Source organism: Cyprinus carpio, chromosome B6, assembly GCF_018340385.1.
Source record: "Cyprinus carpio isolate SPL01 chromosome B6, ASM1834038v1, whole genome shotgun sequence".
Lineage (NCBI taxonomy): Eukaryota > Metazoa > Chordata > Actinopteri > Cypriniformes > Cyprinidae > Cyprinus > Cyprinus carpio.
In genome coordinates, this window is record NC_056602.1 from 15,786,166 (window position 1) to 15,806,165 (window position 20,000).

A 20,000-nucleotide genomic window follows, 5' to 3' on the forward strand; every position below is an offset into this window, starting at 1 on the left:
TAATATAATTTATCTCATCCTATTTTCTAAAACGAGTGCCCAGAACTGCTTGAGTGTACAGAGAAGAGATTGTTTTTTAATGTGTGTGGAAGGAGATAGTCACATTAGTCCGTGCCCGATTGCCTTTCATTGTGCAAGTGCATCGAAGCCTCCAAAAAGACGCCAATCACTATGTTTCGCTGACTTTGACTACAACACGAATGAGCGAAGCTTACCAAAAGTAACAAGGGCCTGCAGTCTGACCTCCAGTCCTGGAGGCTGATAGGAGACATCTTTCCCATTTGGTCAGACATAAAGAATATGTAGAGAGCAGAAGAGATGGAGAGACGAGCTTCTCTCTTTGTAGCACTGGGGTTTTTCCCTCTGTGCTGTACAATCGCTAGTCCCCCCCCATTCACCCTTTCGGTTTGAAATGCAAAGTTAACAGATTTACCCATGCCCTCGAGCCCAGCACGCGCGCTCCTAATCTATTCTAATGTGTCAAAAAGCCTTTCCTTGGAGTTACAGACGAATTTCACACTCAAGTTGTTTGTAAAAGTCATTCTGAATCATGAGTTTTAGTGGAAAAGTAAGTTTCTTAAGTAAGAGACTGTTCAGAGATGCTGCTGTGGCTGGACTACTGGTTTGGTTTACTTCACACATAACAGCACAGTTCATTCAGATCAATTCTCTACAGAAGTGATTTGTAAGTTTGTTCACGATATCCATAAAATATGGTTGGGTTACAGCTGTTAGTCATATTCACTGCTTTTGAAACTTTTAACGCACAGCTTGTATTTAATGCTAATGTCCAGTTGTTGTTATAAACAGAGCCTTTACTTCAACAAAAGTGCTCCAGATGTCAAGCATTTGAGTTTTGAGTAAAGGGACCTTTCACACAAAAATTAACATTTGGTTATCATTTTGTTACAGGTGCATTAACATTTAAGGGTGAAATCCAGTCATTTCAATAGGAATCTGCACAATTGGGAGTTTTGCATGAGGGTGAAAAAGATCCCCCATGCAGATTTCGCTAATGTTCAAGTTTGTCATGCAAATTCACTTTGACCAACAGAAAGCTGCTTGGTTTGAAAGTGACTGCTTTTTGAGCAGTGCTACACTAATGACAATGGGCAATGGACCTCCAAAACTTATTTTTCTCTTTGGAACAAAAAAGAAAATTAACTGCTTGTATTAGGGCTGTCATGATATCAGATTTTCACTATGTTTATCATGGCCAAAATAATTCACAATGTTGCTATCAGAAAGTGTTTGTGCTTATAGTATTATAAAAGAACTTCCTGCCAATTTGAGATTTCTAACTATTTATTTATTTACAAAACTCAACCCCAGAGTCTCTCGCTTTAGCTTGTCATGTCCTCCAACATGTTTTTGTCCATGAATTGTAGTAAGACACTACGTCAATGTTGTCTTTCTTAGGCCATCTCAACCCCCCCCCCCACCCCCCACCCCCCAAAGGTACCCCAAAGTTACCCCAAAGTTTAAGACTTCCGTAAAACAGAACTTTATCCTAATTTGTTTGCACAAGGAAATCTGTGATGTGCCATTTCATACCAATCTTCTGCTACCCATTATTTCAACCTCAAATAAAGGAATGATTTCCTCTCCTCTAATCTAATGGGTGTAAAATTTGCCATGACAATATAATTATTTTTAGAGTCCTATTTGCATTTCCAGCCCTCTCCTAAGTAAATGTTAGGGTTTAAGGTCTTTATAGATAAATTAATAATATCAAGTATTTAAAATAGCATGAAACATTTAAATTGAGTAATTTCACTTCCTGAAGGGCACGTTTAGGGTATTTTACATTTGCATGCAGACAGATACATCGGACCTAATCACTGAGACGGAAATTGTAGTTAAGAGTGTGAAATATTTCACAGGGCCTTTTTCGAGTCTATCTGACTTTGTCTCACAAAGCCTGAGGTATTATTGTTAAGATAAAAAGAAAACAAACTCATCTATCATTTTTCCTCATTTTAATAGGCGCAGCTCAAGCACATTAAGATGACTCAAATACAGTTTGTCCTTCATTTAAACAGTCATATCCGTGATGATTTTGTCTGTGAAACCAAGGAGAGAACTCTGTAAGATTTTTTTTTTCCTGCTGCTAAATGTAAAGATGAAACGTGACCAGGAGCTTGAGTTCCCACTCATCTTAATCTGCTCTGTTAGGTTAATAAACCTCTGTGATTGGTTACCTTGATTGGCCATCATGCTCGCTGTGTCACACAGACCTCTTCCTGACTTTGCAGGAGCGCTGTGAGCCATAATAACAGGCCATATTTGTGTCTTTAAAGAACAAGTGTCTGCCTCAGGCATGTAGGTTCAGTCTTCTGATCATGTGATAGAGACGGTAATTGATTTCTCATTCTCTGGCTTAAGGCAGTAACCTAAAAAGAAAAGCATAGGTTAATGACAGCTAGTTTGTAGGTCATTAGAGAATTTAACACTGGTGATCTATTTGAAACTGACTTTGCTATTAGACTTTGATTTTGTTATATGTAATTGAAACTAGCACAGTCACCTTGGAGGAGTCATTTACTTCTGCCCTCTACTTTAGCTATACAGTATATGCATAGATGGTTATACAGTATGTTATCAACCAGTGAATACTATTTCATGATATTTATTTATTTACTTACTTATTGATATTTGGTCTATTTAGGCAATAAAAAACTTTTTCAAATCCAATTTATAATAAGGTATTTTCTTCTCCATGATTTCATTCAGAGTAACGTCTCGGTTACATACGTAACCCTTGTTCCCTAAAGAAGGGAAAAGAGACGTCATGTCGGTAATGACCGATGAATTGTGATCTCGCTTAGAGAGACCAATCCACTTCTAGTGTAAACTAAATGAGCCAGTGCACATCAGCATGCGATGATGGCATCCAGCTGCCGCTGATCGCAGCGTGAATATAACTAGGCAGCAGGTGCAATGCATACTCAGGTTTTTGCTGAGGAGATGAGCTGGGGACCCAGCCGCTCAGTGGTGGTACAGCAGCTGTGGCGACGGGGCGTCACGTCTCTGTTCCCTCCTTCAGGGAATGAGGTCTACATATGTAACCAAGATGTTCCATTTCAGTCAGTCATTCTTGACATCACATTGATAATGACCAACAAATTGGGATCCCTACCAAAACACCATGGATGCTGCCCCTTCCAGTGTCCCGTGCAAGCCTGCTGCACCCCCTTTTCGGTGTAGGCCTGGGCTCGCAACAAGAAGGCCAGTCACTGTTGTCGTAGCACTACCCACTCAATAAGATTGGATAACACTGGGAAAACATACCCGTTCCACTTGGAACAGGAATGTTGCGGAAGCCCCATCCTTCCCAAAGGAGGTTTCGGAAGCACTTACACATATAAACAACCATTTAGGTGCATATGGAAGATTAGAGGTTATTGTAACGCTCTTGGAAAATGGCAGAAAGTCTGCCGGGGAAACACAGGCTCTGAGGCTATACCGTGGACTTTACACATATATGATTCACTTAAGTGTCTACATAGGTAACATAGCCCTCTACCAGTTCTCACGGATTGATTGAATGAGTGCATGGCACCGGATGTTCTGCAAAGTCTGGCTGCCAAGGGGATGGAGGAGCTCGACAGTGTCTACAGTTTGGACTCTCTGGCTATAGAATCTAGCAAACGTGTTGGTGGTCGCCTAGCCCGCAGCTCTACAAATATCTGTCAGCAAGGCGCCACGAGCCAGCGTCCAGGAGGATGCAACACTTCTAGTAAAGTGCGCTAGCACCATGAGCAGGCAGGGCACACCCTGTGCCTGATAAGCCTGGGGTAGGTCACCTAGAACCTCGACGTCCCGTCCAGGGACCAGACATGAGGTTTCCAGAGGTCTTGACACAGGTGTCATAGGGTACCCCATCTCTGAGTCAGTAGATCCTTCCTCAGAGGAATCTGCCAAGGAGGGACTGTCATGAGAAGCATCAGTTCTGGGAACTGGGTCCGGGTGGTCCAGTAAGGCACCACGAGCAGGACCTGCTCCTCGTCCTCCCTGAACTTGTTCTGGGCAGTTCTGGGCACTCAGCCAGTGGTAGATGCATCTGTGTAAACCACAGCATGCCTGGAGACCTGTTCCAGGGGCACTACTTCCCAGAGAAATGCAAGGTCTGACCACGGGGTGAAAGTTTGGCAGCAGGCTGTTTTGACTTGGAGTGCCATGTTGCCACACCCACCTCGGGACTCGGCCATGAAGCCAGTGTTGAAGCGGTCTCATATGAACAGCCCCAGTGGATTGTCTGAAGAGCAGCTCCCTCCATCACTGGATCGACTGTCTCAGGGCCTCTTGCTATACCACTTGCCACCAGGTTTGGCGGGGGCCTGGACGGGTAGGGTTGCTGCCCTGCGACTGGCTCCACAGTGCTGCTTTGCAGGAGGCTGCTGCGTTTCCACTGCGTCACCAAAGAAAGTCAGTCTGGGAAACAGGGGCATTTAAGAACAGAGTCTTGTCTGAGCCAGAGCCAGAGATGGTGTTCCTGGACCTCCATAGTGGACATCACACGGCTCAGAGACCGCACAGTGACCTTTGTCGATACAAGTGGTACCCCATGGGAGGGTCCTGCAGTGATCATGTCTATCCCCCGGCACCAGTTAACGACCGCATCCAGAAACGCACGAGTTGAAGGGCATCTTTAAAAAGACATCCACCCGTGCATGCTCTTTTAGAGATTGCTCTTTTAGTATGATGAAGCGCACAGGAGAGATGGCCGCCTGCAACACAAACAGGGGATAGTGCAGCCTGATGTATGCAACCCACTCGACACAGGAAGAACCACCGCTGCCGAAGCACCGTATCGCCAACTCCATAACTTCCCAAGAGCGAGCTGAAACTTGTTGAGTCAGGAGCAGAACCATATAACTGCTCGGCTCCAAAGCAAACAGCTGATTAGGCATTGCACCTGCTGCCTAGTTATACTTGCACTGTGATCAGCGGCAGCTGGATGCAATCATCACATGCCAATGTGCATTGGCTCATTTAGTTTACACTCAAAGTGGATTGGTCTCTCTAAGCGAGATCTCAATTCGTCAGTCATTACCAACGTGACGTCGAGAGTGACCGACTGAAAGGGAACTAAAATACTAAATAACAGCTGAATAAATAATAATGATTATTAATCATCATCATCATCATTATAACTGAGTGCATTGCTTTTTGACATGCGTTTATATTGTTAAGTTAATCTTAATGTCACTTCAGTACTTGCGTATAAATACACTCATACTGTGATGAGTGGGGCAGCGTAGGGCTGAGAGCCGTGGGAGCGGAGCGAGTCCAGTGTAGTTTAATGAAAATGAGCAGCACCTGCTCCACTCACCTGTGTCGAGTTCCATGGAGGAGCTCTGGAAAGATAGAAGGAGGAGCGACGACAGTGGAAGACGAGAGAGGACCAGGCTTGGACTTCATTTGTGTTTTGTGAGCGGCAATCGTCTGTGAGGGGCTGCTGCTTTACTTTTGTGTCTGTCTATTTTGTTATGAGCAAGAGGGTGTTTAACCGCACACTGATCTACCCAAGACTAACTTAGTCTTGAGAAGATCAGTGTACAGTTAGCCACCCTCTTGCACATTTTCATGTATCCTACTGGCTCTGTGCACCTTTCCTTGTGTTTGGAGCGCTACAATTTTCTCAAGTTGTCTATTTCGTTATTTTAAATGGTTTAAATGTTCGCCGGTTGCCGCCTCCTCCTTCCTGTTCTACAATATGTGTGACATTGGTGCCGAAACCCAGGAGGAAGGAGGGACACGCTGTCAGAAGAGCCCTCACTGCTGAGGTGGATCACAGTGCTGCGGAGGTCGGGCAGTTTAAAGGAGAGGAGACCGCCAGTGGCTGCCCGAGGCAGTGGTGCTGGACCGATTATGTAACAGGTGGGATGGGAGGCTTGCTGCTGTGCTCCAGGATCGAGGAGGGGTGGCTGCCTTCCAAGAGGGAGCGGAGAAATCGGCGCCGTTCACCAAGAGGCCGGAGCCTGCTGCCGTCCGCCATGTTTGGGGAGGAGCAGGGAACAGGGACTCGCTGCTGGCTGCCGGGGCCGAGAGCTGTGAGAGCGGAGCGAGTCCGGTGGAGTTTAATGATAATGAGCGACACCTGCGCCACTCACCGGTCTCGAGTCCCCTCAAACAGAGCACACCTCACTTTTTTAGAACGATGAGCTTTGTAAAATTGCTGCGTTTCAGAAAGGCGGGGCATAGAGGAGAAACAATAATGTACATTATATGGAAAGTAATGTGTTTTTTTAATCTTAAACCACATAAACACATTGCATTACACCAAATAAACAAAATAATAGGGCCGCCCCCTAATAGTTTACTAATGGTTAATCGACCAGAAGAGGCTTGGTCCTTAGTCGAGGACAGCCCTACAAAATTGTCATATGACTCCTTTAAACTTGGTTACAGTTGCTTGGGTGTTAATTATTAAATAAATTTTTTTCTTATTTCAAACTTTTTACTTACATATTTTAAAACCAATAATTATTGTACATTTTTAATTAATGCCTTTTTATTACTTTTTACATTTTTTATTTTATTTTATTTTAATGATTTTTTTTTGCCTTTTTTTCTTATAAAAACTTATTTCTACTCATCTGCAATATGGATAAGTAACATTCATAATTTCAGATTGTGCCAGACTTATATTTAGAATATTAAATGGTGATTATAACCTCTGTATAATTTACCATACTGTAATAATTTACTACTTTAATTCAAAAACATTTAAAATCTATAGGAAATACATTGCAGTTTGACTTGTTGTCATCTAAAAGTATATGACAGTCTCTGTCACCGCTTTTGTTTAACAGGTTGGGTTTTAACCATAGATTCATGGTTTAAAAAACGTCTTTCTGACCTACTTACTTCAGCAAGCCACCTTAACCATTAAACCCATCTAAATTGCATGATGCAAAAGCGTCTTTCCTCACTCAACCAAACACTTCCTGTCTGAATTCGTGGAGAGATGGGCATCACCACAAGATGAAAACATTTTTATAGGCACATTCACTTTACAGACGGGTTTAAAATGTGCAGTTCTGCCCGAGGCAATGATGTGCTATCATGAAGAGTATTACTGAATGTTTCATCATGAAATTAGAGTCTCTTTGGTCTTCATTTAGCTGGTTAGTTATGACAGAACAGCCTTCTATAGATGAATAAAATCAGCCAAATATTATAGAATGGAAGTATCTCTTTGGTCTTTTAATGCAATCAGACAAAGCACCAAATGCTCTACAGCTAGGATTTATTTTGATCTCTGATGGTTGTCGCTTGGTTTGTGCTTATTTGAATTTTCAATAATCTTTTTACATCTACAGAAATCGAGCCTGTCCTCGGGCTCTGTGACACAGCTATTGTTGGACACTGAATAGATTTCTCTGCGTAGAGCTACAGAGCCAAAAGCACCCAGGAAACCAAAGAAAGAAATCTTTCTGATTTAGCCTCCATCCCATGCGGGCCGCTAGCATCAGCACAATTGTCTTTACCCTCATCTGGCTGCCCATCACTTCTCTCTCTCCACCAAAACAATTTATACCCTTCTCTTGACTCTAAATCTCAGAGCTTTATGAGCTGTAGTTTATGAGAGGATGTGGTCTGGGCATGACCAACCGATGGCTGTTGCACTTGCCCTGTGGATTGATCTGCAGTAGACAGGCTGTATAATTACTGTACTTGCGCTGTGAGATACAGGATGATTAAACTGTGGTGTTCTGAAGGTTCTATGCCCCCTGATGTTCACTAGGACCACCTCTCTTTTAACATGTCCGGCCTATCATTAATGACAATTAGCCAGTTTCCTGGCTGTGATGGATTGTAGTTTAATGGTTTGGGCTGTTGTATAACTTGATGTTGACCAAGGTTTGGCAAAATTTAGAATTTAAAGAATTGACTTTTAAAATTGTCTTTTTAAATTCATGGCTCTAGTAATTGAAATTGGAATTGATTTGAAATAACATGAATTAGAACTTGCTGTATTGAAAAAAAAGAAAGAAAAAAAAACCATGTAATTATGTATTATGTGAAATTAAGTGTTTTTCCGCACTGATCAATAAAGACTATAAATCCTTTTTAATTTAAGACTTTTTAAAATAAATTAATAAATTAAATTAATAAAATAAATTAATAAATAATTTAGTTATAGAACATCTTATTAAATTATTGAGCTATTGAAAGTCTATCAATTCAGCATTCAAAGTTTGTGTTGATAAACTTTCAATTATTATTATTTTTTTATTTCTGTTTATATGTATCAAACAATTAATCATGATTAATCACATCCAAAATAAAAGTTTTTGTGTTTATATATTTGTGTGTACTGTGTATATTTATTATGTATATAAAAATACAAACACATGCATGTATATAAGCCAAATATGTTATGTTTATATTAGGGCTGTCAAATGATTAATCACGATTAATCACATCCAAAATAAAAATTTTTTTGTTACCATAATATATATGTATTTGTACAGGGTATATTTATTATGTATATATAAATACACACATAAAATTATATATTTAAAAAAATATTTACATGTATATACATTTAATTTGTATTCTTATATTTTATATTATATAGAAATATATTTAATATATAACATAAACACTATTCTTCTTAAATATTATACATGGCATGTGTGTGTATTTATATATACATAATAAATATACACAGTATACACACATATATTATGTAAACATAAACTTTTATTTATATGTACATTTTTTAAAAATTACTTATACATTCATAAATCATTATCGATTAATATATGTGTACATATAAAATAAGAATATAAATATTTACATGTAAATACATGTAAACATTTTCTAAATATATACTGTTTGTGTCTATATAATATGTATATATATATATATATATAATATATATATATATATATATATATATATATATATATATATATATACACAATAAATATACACAGTACACATACATATGTAAACAAAAACTTTTATTTTAGATTTGATTAATCTCAATTAATCATTTGACAGCACTAATATATATCATCAAACTAATTTTAATATTACACAAAGATAATGCAAGTGATGCAAGTGTTAAATGATCATTTAATTTATTAAGCGAAAAAAGCTGTCCAAACCTACCTGACCCTATGTAAAAAATGTATTGCCCCCCTCCTGTTAAATCATGAAAGAACTGTGATCAACCACATTATTTTAGACAGCCGAGTTAAATTTCACTAGCCACACCCAGGCCTGATTACTGCCAGACCTGTTGAATCAAGAAATCACTTAAATAGTACCTGTCTGACAAAGTGAAGCATGCTTAAAGAGAAACACATCATGCTGCTATCAAATATTCTATGGACTGATGAGACAAAAGTTGAACTTTTTGGAAGGTGTGTGTCCCAGTACATCTGGCATAAAACCAACACTGCATTTCATAAAAAGAATATCATACCAACAGTCAAACATGGTGGTGGTAGTGTGATGGTCTGGGGCTGCTTCATTTGCAGTTTCAGGACCTGGACGACTTGCCATAATTGATGGAACCATGAATTCTGCACTCTATCAGAAAATCCTGAAGGAGAATGTCCGGTCATCAGTTTGTGACCTCAAGCTCAAGTGCACTTGTGTTATGCAGCAGGACAATGATCCCAAACACACCAGCAAGTCCACCTCTGAATGGCTCAAGAAAAACAAAATTAAGGTTTTGGAGTGGCCAAATCAAAGTCCGGACTTAAATCCGATTGAGATACTGTGGCATGACCTTAAACCAGTGGTGCCCAATCCTGCTCCTGGTGATCGACTGTCCTGCAAAGTTCAGCTCCAGTCCTAATCAAACACATCTGAAGCAACTAATTAAGGTCTTCAGGATCACTTAAAAATTAAATGCAGGTGTGTTTGATTAGGGTTGGAGCTAAACTTTGCAGGACAGTCAATCGCCAGGAGCAGAGGTGGGCACCTTCCCCAAAAAATACACCACACACGCTCAAAAACCCCAAAATAGCAGAATAAAAAAAAACAATTCAAAAAAGAAAATTGGGCCAAAATTCCTCCACAGCGATGTGAAAGACTCATTGCCAGTTATCGCAAATGCTTGATTGCAGTTGTTGCTGCAAAGGGTGCCACAAACAGTTATTAGATTTAGGGGGCAATTACTTTTTCACGTAGTGTCAGGCAGGTTTGGACAGCTTTTTCCCTTAATAAATGAAATCATGATTTAAAAACTTCATTTTGTATTTACTCCATTTAGTATTTACTTGTTTAATATTAAAATTTGATATTTTATATATTTAATATTAAAAAAGATCTGAATCTTTTAAGTGTGACAAATATGCAAAAATATAAAAACAGGAAGGGGGCAAAAAACTTTTCACGCCACTGTATATAAATTAATTTAGAAATTGTAATGTAATTTTTTTTATTATTATTACTGTTTATCAATAAAATGTTTATATTTTTGTATATGATTTACTCTAATGTGATTGAATTTCAATTCTTTCAGTTCTCGTTATTTCTGCTTCTTCAGTTTTAAAATTCAATGAATTGTTTGTCAATCATGCAGCAACATTAAACATTTTTCTTTTGCCCAGAGGAGAATTTTTTTTTAATTTCTAATGTAATGTTTATTTCTTACAGAATTCTGCTAGCCCAGCTGCGACAGGCTCCAATGCCCCTGTTACAGGCTATCGGCGCATGGTCATCCCAACTCAACCCCCTCTAACCGCCACCAAGAAATCCACCCCAAAACCACAGGCCTCTCCGTCCGCCCCTCCTCCGGCTTCATCTTCGCCACGACCCCAATACCAGCCCGCTCCCCAGCCTGTCCCTGCATCCTACACCACTGCCTCTACTCCGAGCCAGCCAACCTTCAATGTTCAGGTCAGAGCCACCCAGCCTGGCCCCCAGCAGCAGCCGGTCCGTGGTCCAGCGCAGGTACAGTACATGCCGGCTCAACCCAGAGGCCCTGATTTTGCATACGGGCCCCCGCAGCCGGGATTCTGCCCTGCTCCATCTGGAGGCTACCAGGACCAGCACTACGGTGGAGCTCCTGCTTATGGAGGTCAGAACACATGGAGAGCAGAGCCAAGTCACCATGCCGCTCCTCCACCCAACCAAGGGTACCAGCCCGCTCCCCCGAAAAAAACCTACATCACTGATCCACCTGCCAGCCTAGCACCCTTCGGCGGTGGGCCTGCTGCTCCTCATAAGGTAAGGGCTACATCTATAGTATGTTCCAAATAACAGTAGAACAAACAAAAACAAATGGATGAGCAAATATATGAAAAGCTTACTTAGAAAAGTATTCAGGCATAAAATTAACTGTCCCATTTTATTGAATTCATTAAATTATATTCTCTGCGATATGTGTGTTTTAAAGCACAGAAACGCAAATTGAAATATTTTAATATGGCATATAATCTTTGTGTTACAAAATGAAAAACAAATGTGTTCTGGATAAAAACATACAGCGATCATTATTTAGGTTATGAATCTGTAGGTCAGAAGGAACAAAGAACAAAGTGGAAAAAACAGTACAAGGTAAAAAAATATTCACCCTTTCAGAAAAAAGTATACTTTAACATACTTTTAAAAAGAGTGCTTTTTATGGAATTATTATTATTATTTTTTTTAAAGAATATACTTAAGTGCAAACTGCAATTAAATGAAAATATATTATAGTTTAAGGTAATTTTAAATGCAATTAGATTAACTTTAGTAGGACTGAAAGTACATCTTTTTATGTAATTTCATAATTACTTCTATTGTCTATAAAGTTAAATGTACTGCAGAATGTACTAACAAACATTTATGGTGAAATAAAATATACTCAAATACCATAATTTCTATTGAAACTTATATATATTTAAATATACACATTTTTTTATTATTATTTTTTTTTAAGGTTCATGAAACCCCGTTTCAGCACCGGTTAGTTTTCACCACAGTTATAAATAATGGTAAAAAAAAAAAAAAAAAAAGTGGGCGTGGTGAGCAGCGGAGTGGAAGAGGGGAGACAGACAAAACACACACAGTATTGCGTTCAGACAGTTTAATTTTGCTCCCATCAAGTTAAAAACACAAATAAATGCACAGCCATTTGGACTCTGCATCGAAAACATGTATATGAATGCGCTGTTGCACCTCTGAGAACTTTTAAGGCTTATTCTGTGGCGTTTTGACGGGTTGTGTTTCACGGAGCTGTAAAAACAGTTATGCTCACCAAGTGAATGAATCGTGTTTGTGCCAAACTTTTATTACAAAGCAAAAACAAACACATTTTAAAAAATAGCGCAAAAGAGCTTACAATTAACCAGTTTTCTCCAACAGTTAAAATTATCAGATGCTAACATTGTCTTCTATGATGTGCAACACAAACACCTCTGCTAAAATCTCAGAAAAAGTAGTATGTGGTTTCATGACCCTTTAATGAAGTTGAGGTTATTTAAAATTAGTGCTGTCAAATGATTAATCTCTATTAATCACATCCAAAATAAAAGTTTTTGTTCACACAATATATGTATGTGTACGGGGTATATTTATTATGTCTATATAACAACACAAACATACAATTAATATTTTGAAAATATTTACATGTATTTACATGCATATATTTATGTTCTTATATTTTATATTATATATAAATATATTTAACATATAGCATATTTTTCATAAATATGTACATGCATGTGTTTGTGTGTATATATATATATATATATATATCTATATATATATATATATATATATATATATATACACACACACATAATAAATACACACACACACACACAAAATATATATATATATATATATATATATATATATATATATATATATATTGTGTAAAAAACTTTTATTTTGGATGCGATTAATTGTGAATAATAGTTTGACAGCACTATTTATAATATATTAACTTTAAATGTAATTTTCAGTAACACACTACAGTTAAACTTATAATCAAGTAGGGTGCTTTGCATGTGCTTTTGTATGTTTTGCATTAAAACATGATTAAACACAAAAAACATGATTTAAAATGTACTTTAAATTACAACATTTAATTTTACATTGCTTCAAATTGACCCTTTTAAAAGTGTACTTAAAGTGCCCCTATTATTGGTAATGAAAGGTTCATATTTTGGTTTTGGGAGTCCCCAACAGCAGGTTGACATGCATGCATGGTCAGAAAACACTTTCATTGTCTTATAATATGCATTTATTTTTACCTTATTTGCTCAATCTCCCAAACGATTCGCTCAACGATTCATTTTTCCAAACCCCTCCTTTGCATGACGCTAATCTTTGGTGATTAGTCCGATTGGTTGATTTCATTTCCATTTCATAATAAAAGCTGTTTGTGAGCACAGTGCTGCTTTGTGTACATTACCGGGAAAATCACCATTTTTACCGCTCCAAAAGCGGCACCTAGTGGCAAAGAATGAATTTGCATTTCATTCAGACCAATGCAAAAAGATCATCAAGTGGGTGGGCAATATGCTAATGTTTCATGTTGACATCAACACAAAATGGCTTGGGATTCGTTTTAAAAATGATTCAGAGTCGACTCTTTCTTTTCAGAGACAATAACTTTATTCACAGTGCACTTTCAGATTTAAAACTTTGCAGGATGTTTTCATTCACTTAGAACTGTGTTACACACTGCATGAAAGGTAATTTTAAAAAATCCATAATAGGGGCACTTTAAGTATAAAAACATAGTCATGAACTTGTATTCGAATTATATATATATATATATATATATATATATATATATATATATATATATATATATATATATATATATATATAAAATGAATATTATTTTTAATTTAATAAAGTGAATTTAAAACATTGAATATCTTTGAAAGACACTGCAAATCATAATGGTTCTGTAAATGTACTGCTAATTTTTATCCAAAAGCAGATGTGATGATTGAAAGGTACACACAAGCACACGGCTGTCCTTATTCTGTGCACAATGAAAAATTCATGAAAATACTTTGAAAGTGTGTGTCTTTTGTTTGTGTTGTTTGTGTGTGTGTCTGTATGAATAATACATTTGTGGTAATTAATTATCTGTGTTCGTGTCCTATGATTGTGTGTTTAAGCTTGTAGCTTGTGTATTTTATGATTTATTGATTGTACATGAGAGACAGAGAGCATTTTCAAAAGCTTCTTACCACACAAAACATGTTTAAAATTAAACCTTTAATTGGTGGTTATTTGGTTATTTAATTTGCTTGTGGTTTCAACAAACTATCACTTTATCAAAATTTCACCATCCAGTTAGGCTCATCAACCATAACTCCTTCAAAAACAGCTAGAAACCTTGGAGTTGTGATTAATTGATTAGCTGAATTTCTCAAACCACATTGCTAAAACTGCCCAGTCCTACAGATTTGCTTTATGCAACATTAGGAAGTTCAGGACCTTTCTTTCAGAACATGCAACACAATTCCTTGTTCAAGCTCTTGTTCTATCCAGGCTGGACTATTGCAGTGCTCTCTTGGCAGGTCTTCCAGTCACTTCTATCAAACCGCTACAATTAATCCAAAATGCCGCTGCAAGATTTATCTTTAATAACCCGAAAAGAACGCATGTCACACTTCTGTTCATCAATTTGCACTGGCTACCAGTAGCTGCTTGCATCAAATTCAAGGCATTAATGTTTGCCTACAAAACCACCACTGGCTTTGCACCCATTTACCTAAATTCATTACTTCAGAGTTATGTGCCCTCTGGAAGCTTGCGTTCTGCAAGTGAACGGTGTATTATTGTGCCATCTCAAAGAGGCACAAAATCACTTTCACTGACTTTTTCATTAACTGTTCCCTCCTGGTGGAATGACCTGCCCAACTCAATCCGAGCAACTGAGTCATTAGCCATCTTCTAGAAATGACTAAAAACACACCTATTCCATCTTTATTTAACCCTTTAACTGTAGCACTTTCTATTCTATTTTAATTCTACTTTATTTATCATCTTTTTTATTATTATTAAAAAACAAACACTAGCTTTCTATTTTTTATATTCTCTCTACTTGTTTTTCTTTGTGTGTGTGTTTATATATATATATATATATATATATCAAAATTTCACCATCCAGTTAGGCTCATCAACCATAACTCCTTCAAAAACAGCTAGAAACCTGGGAGTTGTGATATATATACACAGTACAGGTCAAAAGTTTGGAAACATTACTATTTTTAATGTTTTTGAAAGAAGTTTCTTCTGCTCATCAAGCCTGCATTTATTTGATCAAAAATACAGAAAAAATGTAATATTGTGATATATTATTACAATTTAAAATAATTGTTTTTAAATTTATTATACTTTAAATGTATAATTTATTTCTGTGATGTAAAGCTGAATTTTTAGGATCATTATCACATGATCCTTTAGAAATCATTCTAATATGATGATTCATTATCAAAGTTGGAAACAGTTCTGCTGCTTAATATTTTTTCAGAACATGTGATACTTCTTTAGGATAAAAAAAAAAAAAGAAGAAGCTATGTTTTTAAAATATAAATATTTTGTAATAACAAACTGGTCAGTAATTTGGGGTCAGTACTTTTTTTTTTCTTTCTTTCTTTTTAAATAAAATCAATACTTTTATTCAGCAAGGATGTGTTAAATTGATAAAAAGTGATAGTAAAGAAAATATAGTATTAGAAATATATATCACATAATAATTTTTTTTATTTTAAATAAATGCAGTTCTTTTTAACCTTTTATTCATCAAATATATTAGACAGCAGAACTGTTTCCAACACTCATAATAAATCAGAATATTAGAATGATTTCTAAATGATCATGTGATAGACTGGATGTTACATGTGACACTGAAGGCTGGAGTGATGATGCTGAAAATTCAGCTTTGCATCACAGGAATAAATTATTTTTTTAAAAGTATATTAAAATAGAAAACTATTATTTTAAGTTGTAATAATATTTCACAATATTACTGTTTTTTCTGTATTTTTGATCAAATAAATGCAGGCTTGATGAGCAGAAGAGACTTCTTTCAAAAACATTAAAAAATAGTAATGGTTCCAAACTTTTGACCTGTACTGTATGTATGTTTATATATATATATATATATATATATATATATATAATATAAATATATATATATATATATATATATATATAATATACCATGCTACGTGTACTGCGTTAGGCTAACCAAGACTTGTCATTTGCACTTATATATTGCTGCTCTTTTATTAGTTATGACTAATTTTATTTTCCTCATTTATAAGTCGCTTTGGATAAAAACATCTGCTAAATGACTAAATGTAAATGTAAACCTTGAATCTTTACACAGTCATAACAGCTCATTTAAAGAAACAGCTTTTGTTAACGTCTCAGAAACTTACCAAGAAAATGAAACTCGACTCTTTCTTTTAGAATAATGCGCATGCACGTACAGTATGTGTGTTAAAGATTGTGAGTGTAAGTGACTCATAAGTGTGTATTCTACTTGGTGATTGTGATTTAATTGCTTCAGATGGCAATACAACAGGGAGTTTCTTTGCATCCTTCATCGGAATTTTCAGAATAAACAGCTATTTTAACCTTTATGAATTGTTAATGCTGCTTCTCTGTAGGGCTTAAGACTTTCTGACTCTATTCGTCTGAATAGAAACTGAATGTTTATCTTATCTTACCTCAAACATTCACACATCTTTCTTTATTTCTCTCTCACTTTCACTCTCTCTACTCTTATGTCTTCTTATTTGACATCTAGTTCTAACTTATTATTTATTGAAAGAGGATGCAAATATTTATTTTATGTAGTTTTGTCAATTTAACTGAAGGCTTTTAAGTCTTAGTTCCGTGCTTTAAAATATAGAAATGATAAAGGGTTAGGTCATGTGATCATTCACGCTTTGGTGATGCCAATTAGTCTATTACATAATATATAATTAAAAGTGTTTCATTTGTCAAATTAAATATATATAAAACACATGCACATAAAGACAGTTACTCATGCATACACCCACACAAAGAAACATTCAGTGCTACTCTCTGACCTTTGTCAATAAAACTATCTTCGCTACTAAAAAGCTACATTAGCAACAAGGTGGTAATGTTACTGTTTTTGAATTAAATTCATAGCTTTACAATAAGTAGAGCGATGCTGCACAAACGCAGGTAAATCACACACGCAGAATCTCTCTGTCATTCCAATTCATTGAGGTAAATGTAATCTTGCCACACTACTTGACAAAAAGTAAATAAAATAATTGGAAATAACTGCTATTTTTATCAATACAGTAATTTTTTTAAAACTGCAAACATAAATGACAACTTTAACTTCTGTTCTGCCAAGTGGCCATAGTATAAGCAGACCATACATGTCAAGATGTGTATTAATGACATACATGTTTACATTTCTGGGGTGCTACGGTAATACTCTCCATAATACTGTTTATAAGATTACAGTAGTGAGTAGAAAAAATACACTTTCATACTTAATATAAAGTAAATGTGTTCCAGATAATATTTAATAATTAATTTTTGATTTAGCACAATGACAATATGTTTTAATTTAACACGTTTTAATTTAACATAATTTCTTAGGTTTAAAATCAAGCTCCGTGCTGTGCACATCTTATCAGTTGGCTTTCTGAAAATCAAACAGGCAAGAGAACATCGGTCAAAACTAGAGAAGAAACATGGTGTTGACACTGAATGCCACATGGCAGTTTCCTGTCTTATCGCTGGTCTTCCCCCTCAGCAGAACTTCTAGGTCACTACCTTGGAGTCCTCTGCAGGAAGACAGCTTGAGGTGCCTGAGAATCAGTTACTCTTTTTAATATTTCCAAGAATATCTGGTACTGTCTTTCACAATCGGCCCAAGGATGTAAAACATCCAGTCCAATTAGAGTGATGCAATACGCTGTTATTAATATATAAGAGTGATGGGATGATAAGTGGCAGGCGTTTGGGATGTGTTTTTTGCCTGTTGTCGTAGTACTGTAGGTCCTTCCTGCTCCACACAAATTCTTGTAGCCTTTTAACTAGCAATCATTTCTGTGTCATTGGTTTATTTCTTGAGAAGCAGAAAATATGCAGTGCTTCGCAAAAGAAACGCCACACTCAATAACTTAATGCCATTCAAAAATTCAAAAGGACAAATATTATTCTGGAAAGAGGACTCTTTTTTTGGAGTTGCCTCAGAGAGCCATTAAACTGATTCATTTTCTACTGGCTGCTCCATGGAGATGGCTATTGCGGTCTCCGCATACACACTCTCCATTGCCACAATCTGGGGAAAAGAACACACCCTTGAGCCCACACTAATTCAAGGATTTTATGCACTAGTACAAACAACTGCAGCCCCAGCCTTTGGGAATAGCTCATCAAGGACTGTGTTTAACTAAACACAAAATAAATACCACATTGTAGGGAGCATCCTCATGTATTAAGAAAACAAATTAACAATATTCGAAACACAAGTACATTTATGCTGTGAGATGGCAGCTCTAGTCCCAAAATAGTGCATCAAAAACAAAAAGATAATATTTAAGGGTCTTTCGAATTTCTCTTTGATCACGCAGTACAAATGTTTGCATGCACTGTCAATCGTATTAGAAAAGGAAATAAACCACCCCCTTCGATCCAATCAAAATTTAGTTCCGATCGAGCTCAATCGGATCGATTAAGGTTTTTACATGAAGGCTTTTCAGTCCAATTGAGCCGTCAATCCAATTACAAACGGATTATTTGGTTGCATGTAAACGTAGCCAGTGTAGTCTATTTTCCAGCAAAGCTCATTCAGTAGTCTTTGTGAAAGACTATACCTGCAAAACAATTGAATATCTCTCATTGAACAAAACATTTTCATCCAGCTTTTTGTGTTGTTGAGATTGGCTGGCCTTGTCTCATGGTGAGTTGTAATTGGCTTTTATTTGATTAAGTGTGTAATTAATTCTGTACCACAGTGACCACTCTAATGGAGCCCACTAACATGTTTCTACGGGATGTCCTTCACCCTAAAAAAAAAAAAAAAAAAAAAAAAATTGTTTGAAACCACATATGTGTTAAAACTGCCTCACCAGCCTGCTGCAGATAAACTTTATTGGCTGCATTTGTAATGTTGTTGTTTTGTTTTTTCCATATACCGGCATGGCGGGGTCTTGATGAAGAACACATTTAAATTAGGCCTTATTAATCTAATTATAAAGCGCCTCTGCTTTGGATTGCGAGATGTTTGAAGAAAATGTGGACCGCGTGATGCCATTTTCACCCCTTGTTGCAATTATAATTTCTTTAAACTTCATAATTTAAGGTCTCCTATTACCAGACTCCTCTCATGTCAGGCAAGCACAGTCATCAAACATCCAGCCGAACGTAAACACTAAAACAATTCTTTTCCCATTGAAAGCAAGGCACAGTTCGAAAAACACAAGTGCAGTGACCTCTCTCACAGCACAATGCATTTGATCCTGATGTTTTCCAACTCAACTGATTCTGTCATTCTAATGAGAAGCTTTTCCTCCCCTTTTAGCCTTAATCTGTTTATTTTCCTTTCGTCTGAATCGCCACACTTTGAACTTAAATCTCTGAACGGAATAGCGGCACAATATAAAAGCCAGATTAAAGTAAAAGCCAAAGCTGTCAACTTTGTCTTTACCGTTGTCAATCTGTCCAGATGTCATGTCACAACATTTCCATATCCCTCCACACAATGCAAAACTGACTTCGCAAACTAATCTGATGTATAAATAATCTCAAATATCAAGCAAATAATAGATGGCTTAAGAGCTACAAGCAATGGCCATTTCCTGGCCTTGGTTCATCGAGAGGTCTGTGCTTATATATTAGCCTCCATTCGCACTGTAGGGGATCTTTTACTTTGTGTCCCTTGTCGCAGCGATCATTAGATGTAATTGAGAGCTGTCACGAAGGGTCAGCGTCATTATGAGTCTGTAATCACTTCCCGTCCAGTTGTCCATGTGGCTTCGTGCTGATTGGCTGAGCCCCTCAGGATCTCGTCTCTGATT

The 20,000-nt window shown here is 36.8% G+C and overlaps 1 protein-coding gene across 4 annotated transcripts in view; it reads left to right on the forward strand.

Annotated features, from left to right (window-relative positions):
• Nucleotides 1–20,000, forward strand: part of LOC109089180 (lipoma-preferred partner homolog) — a 199,112-nt gene that overhangs the window by 120,237 nt on the left and 58,875 nt on the right. For all 4 annotated transcript variants that reach the window (XM_042725859.1, XM_042725862.1, XM_042725860.1 and 1 more), the window contains one exon: nt 10,627–11,199. In XM_042725859.1, coding sequence (XP_042581793.1) covers nt 10,627–11,199 — 573 coding nt within the window. The remainder of the gene's footprint in view (nt 1–10,626; nt 11,200–20,000) is intronic.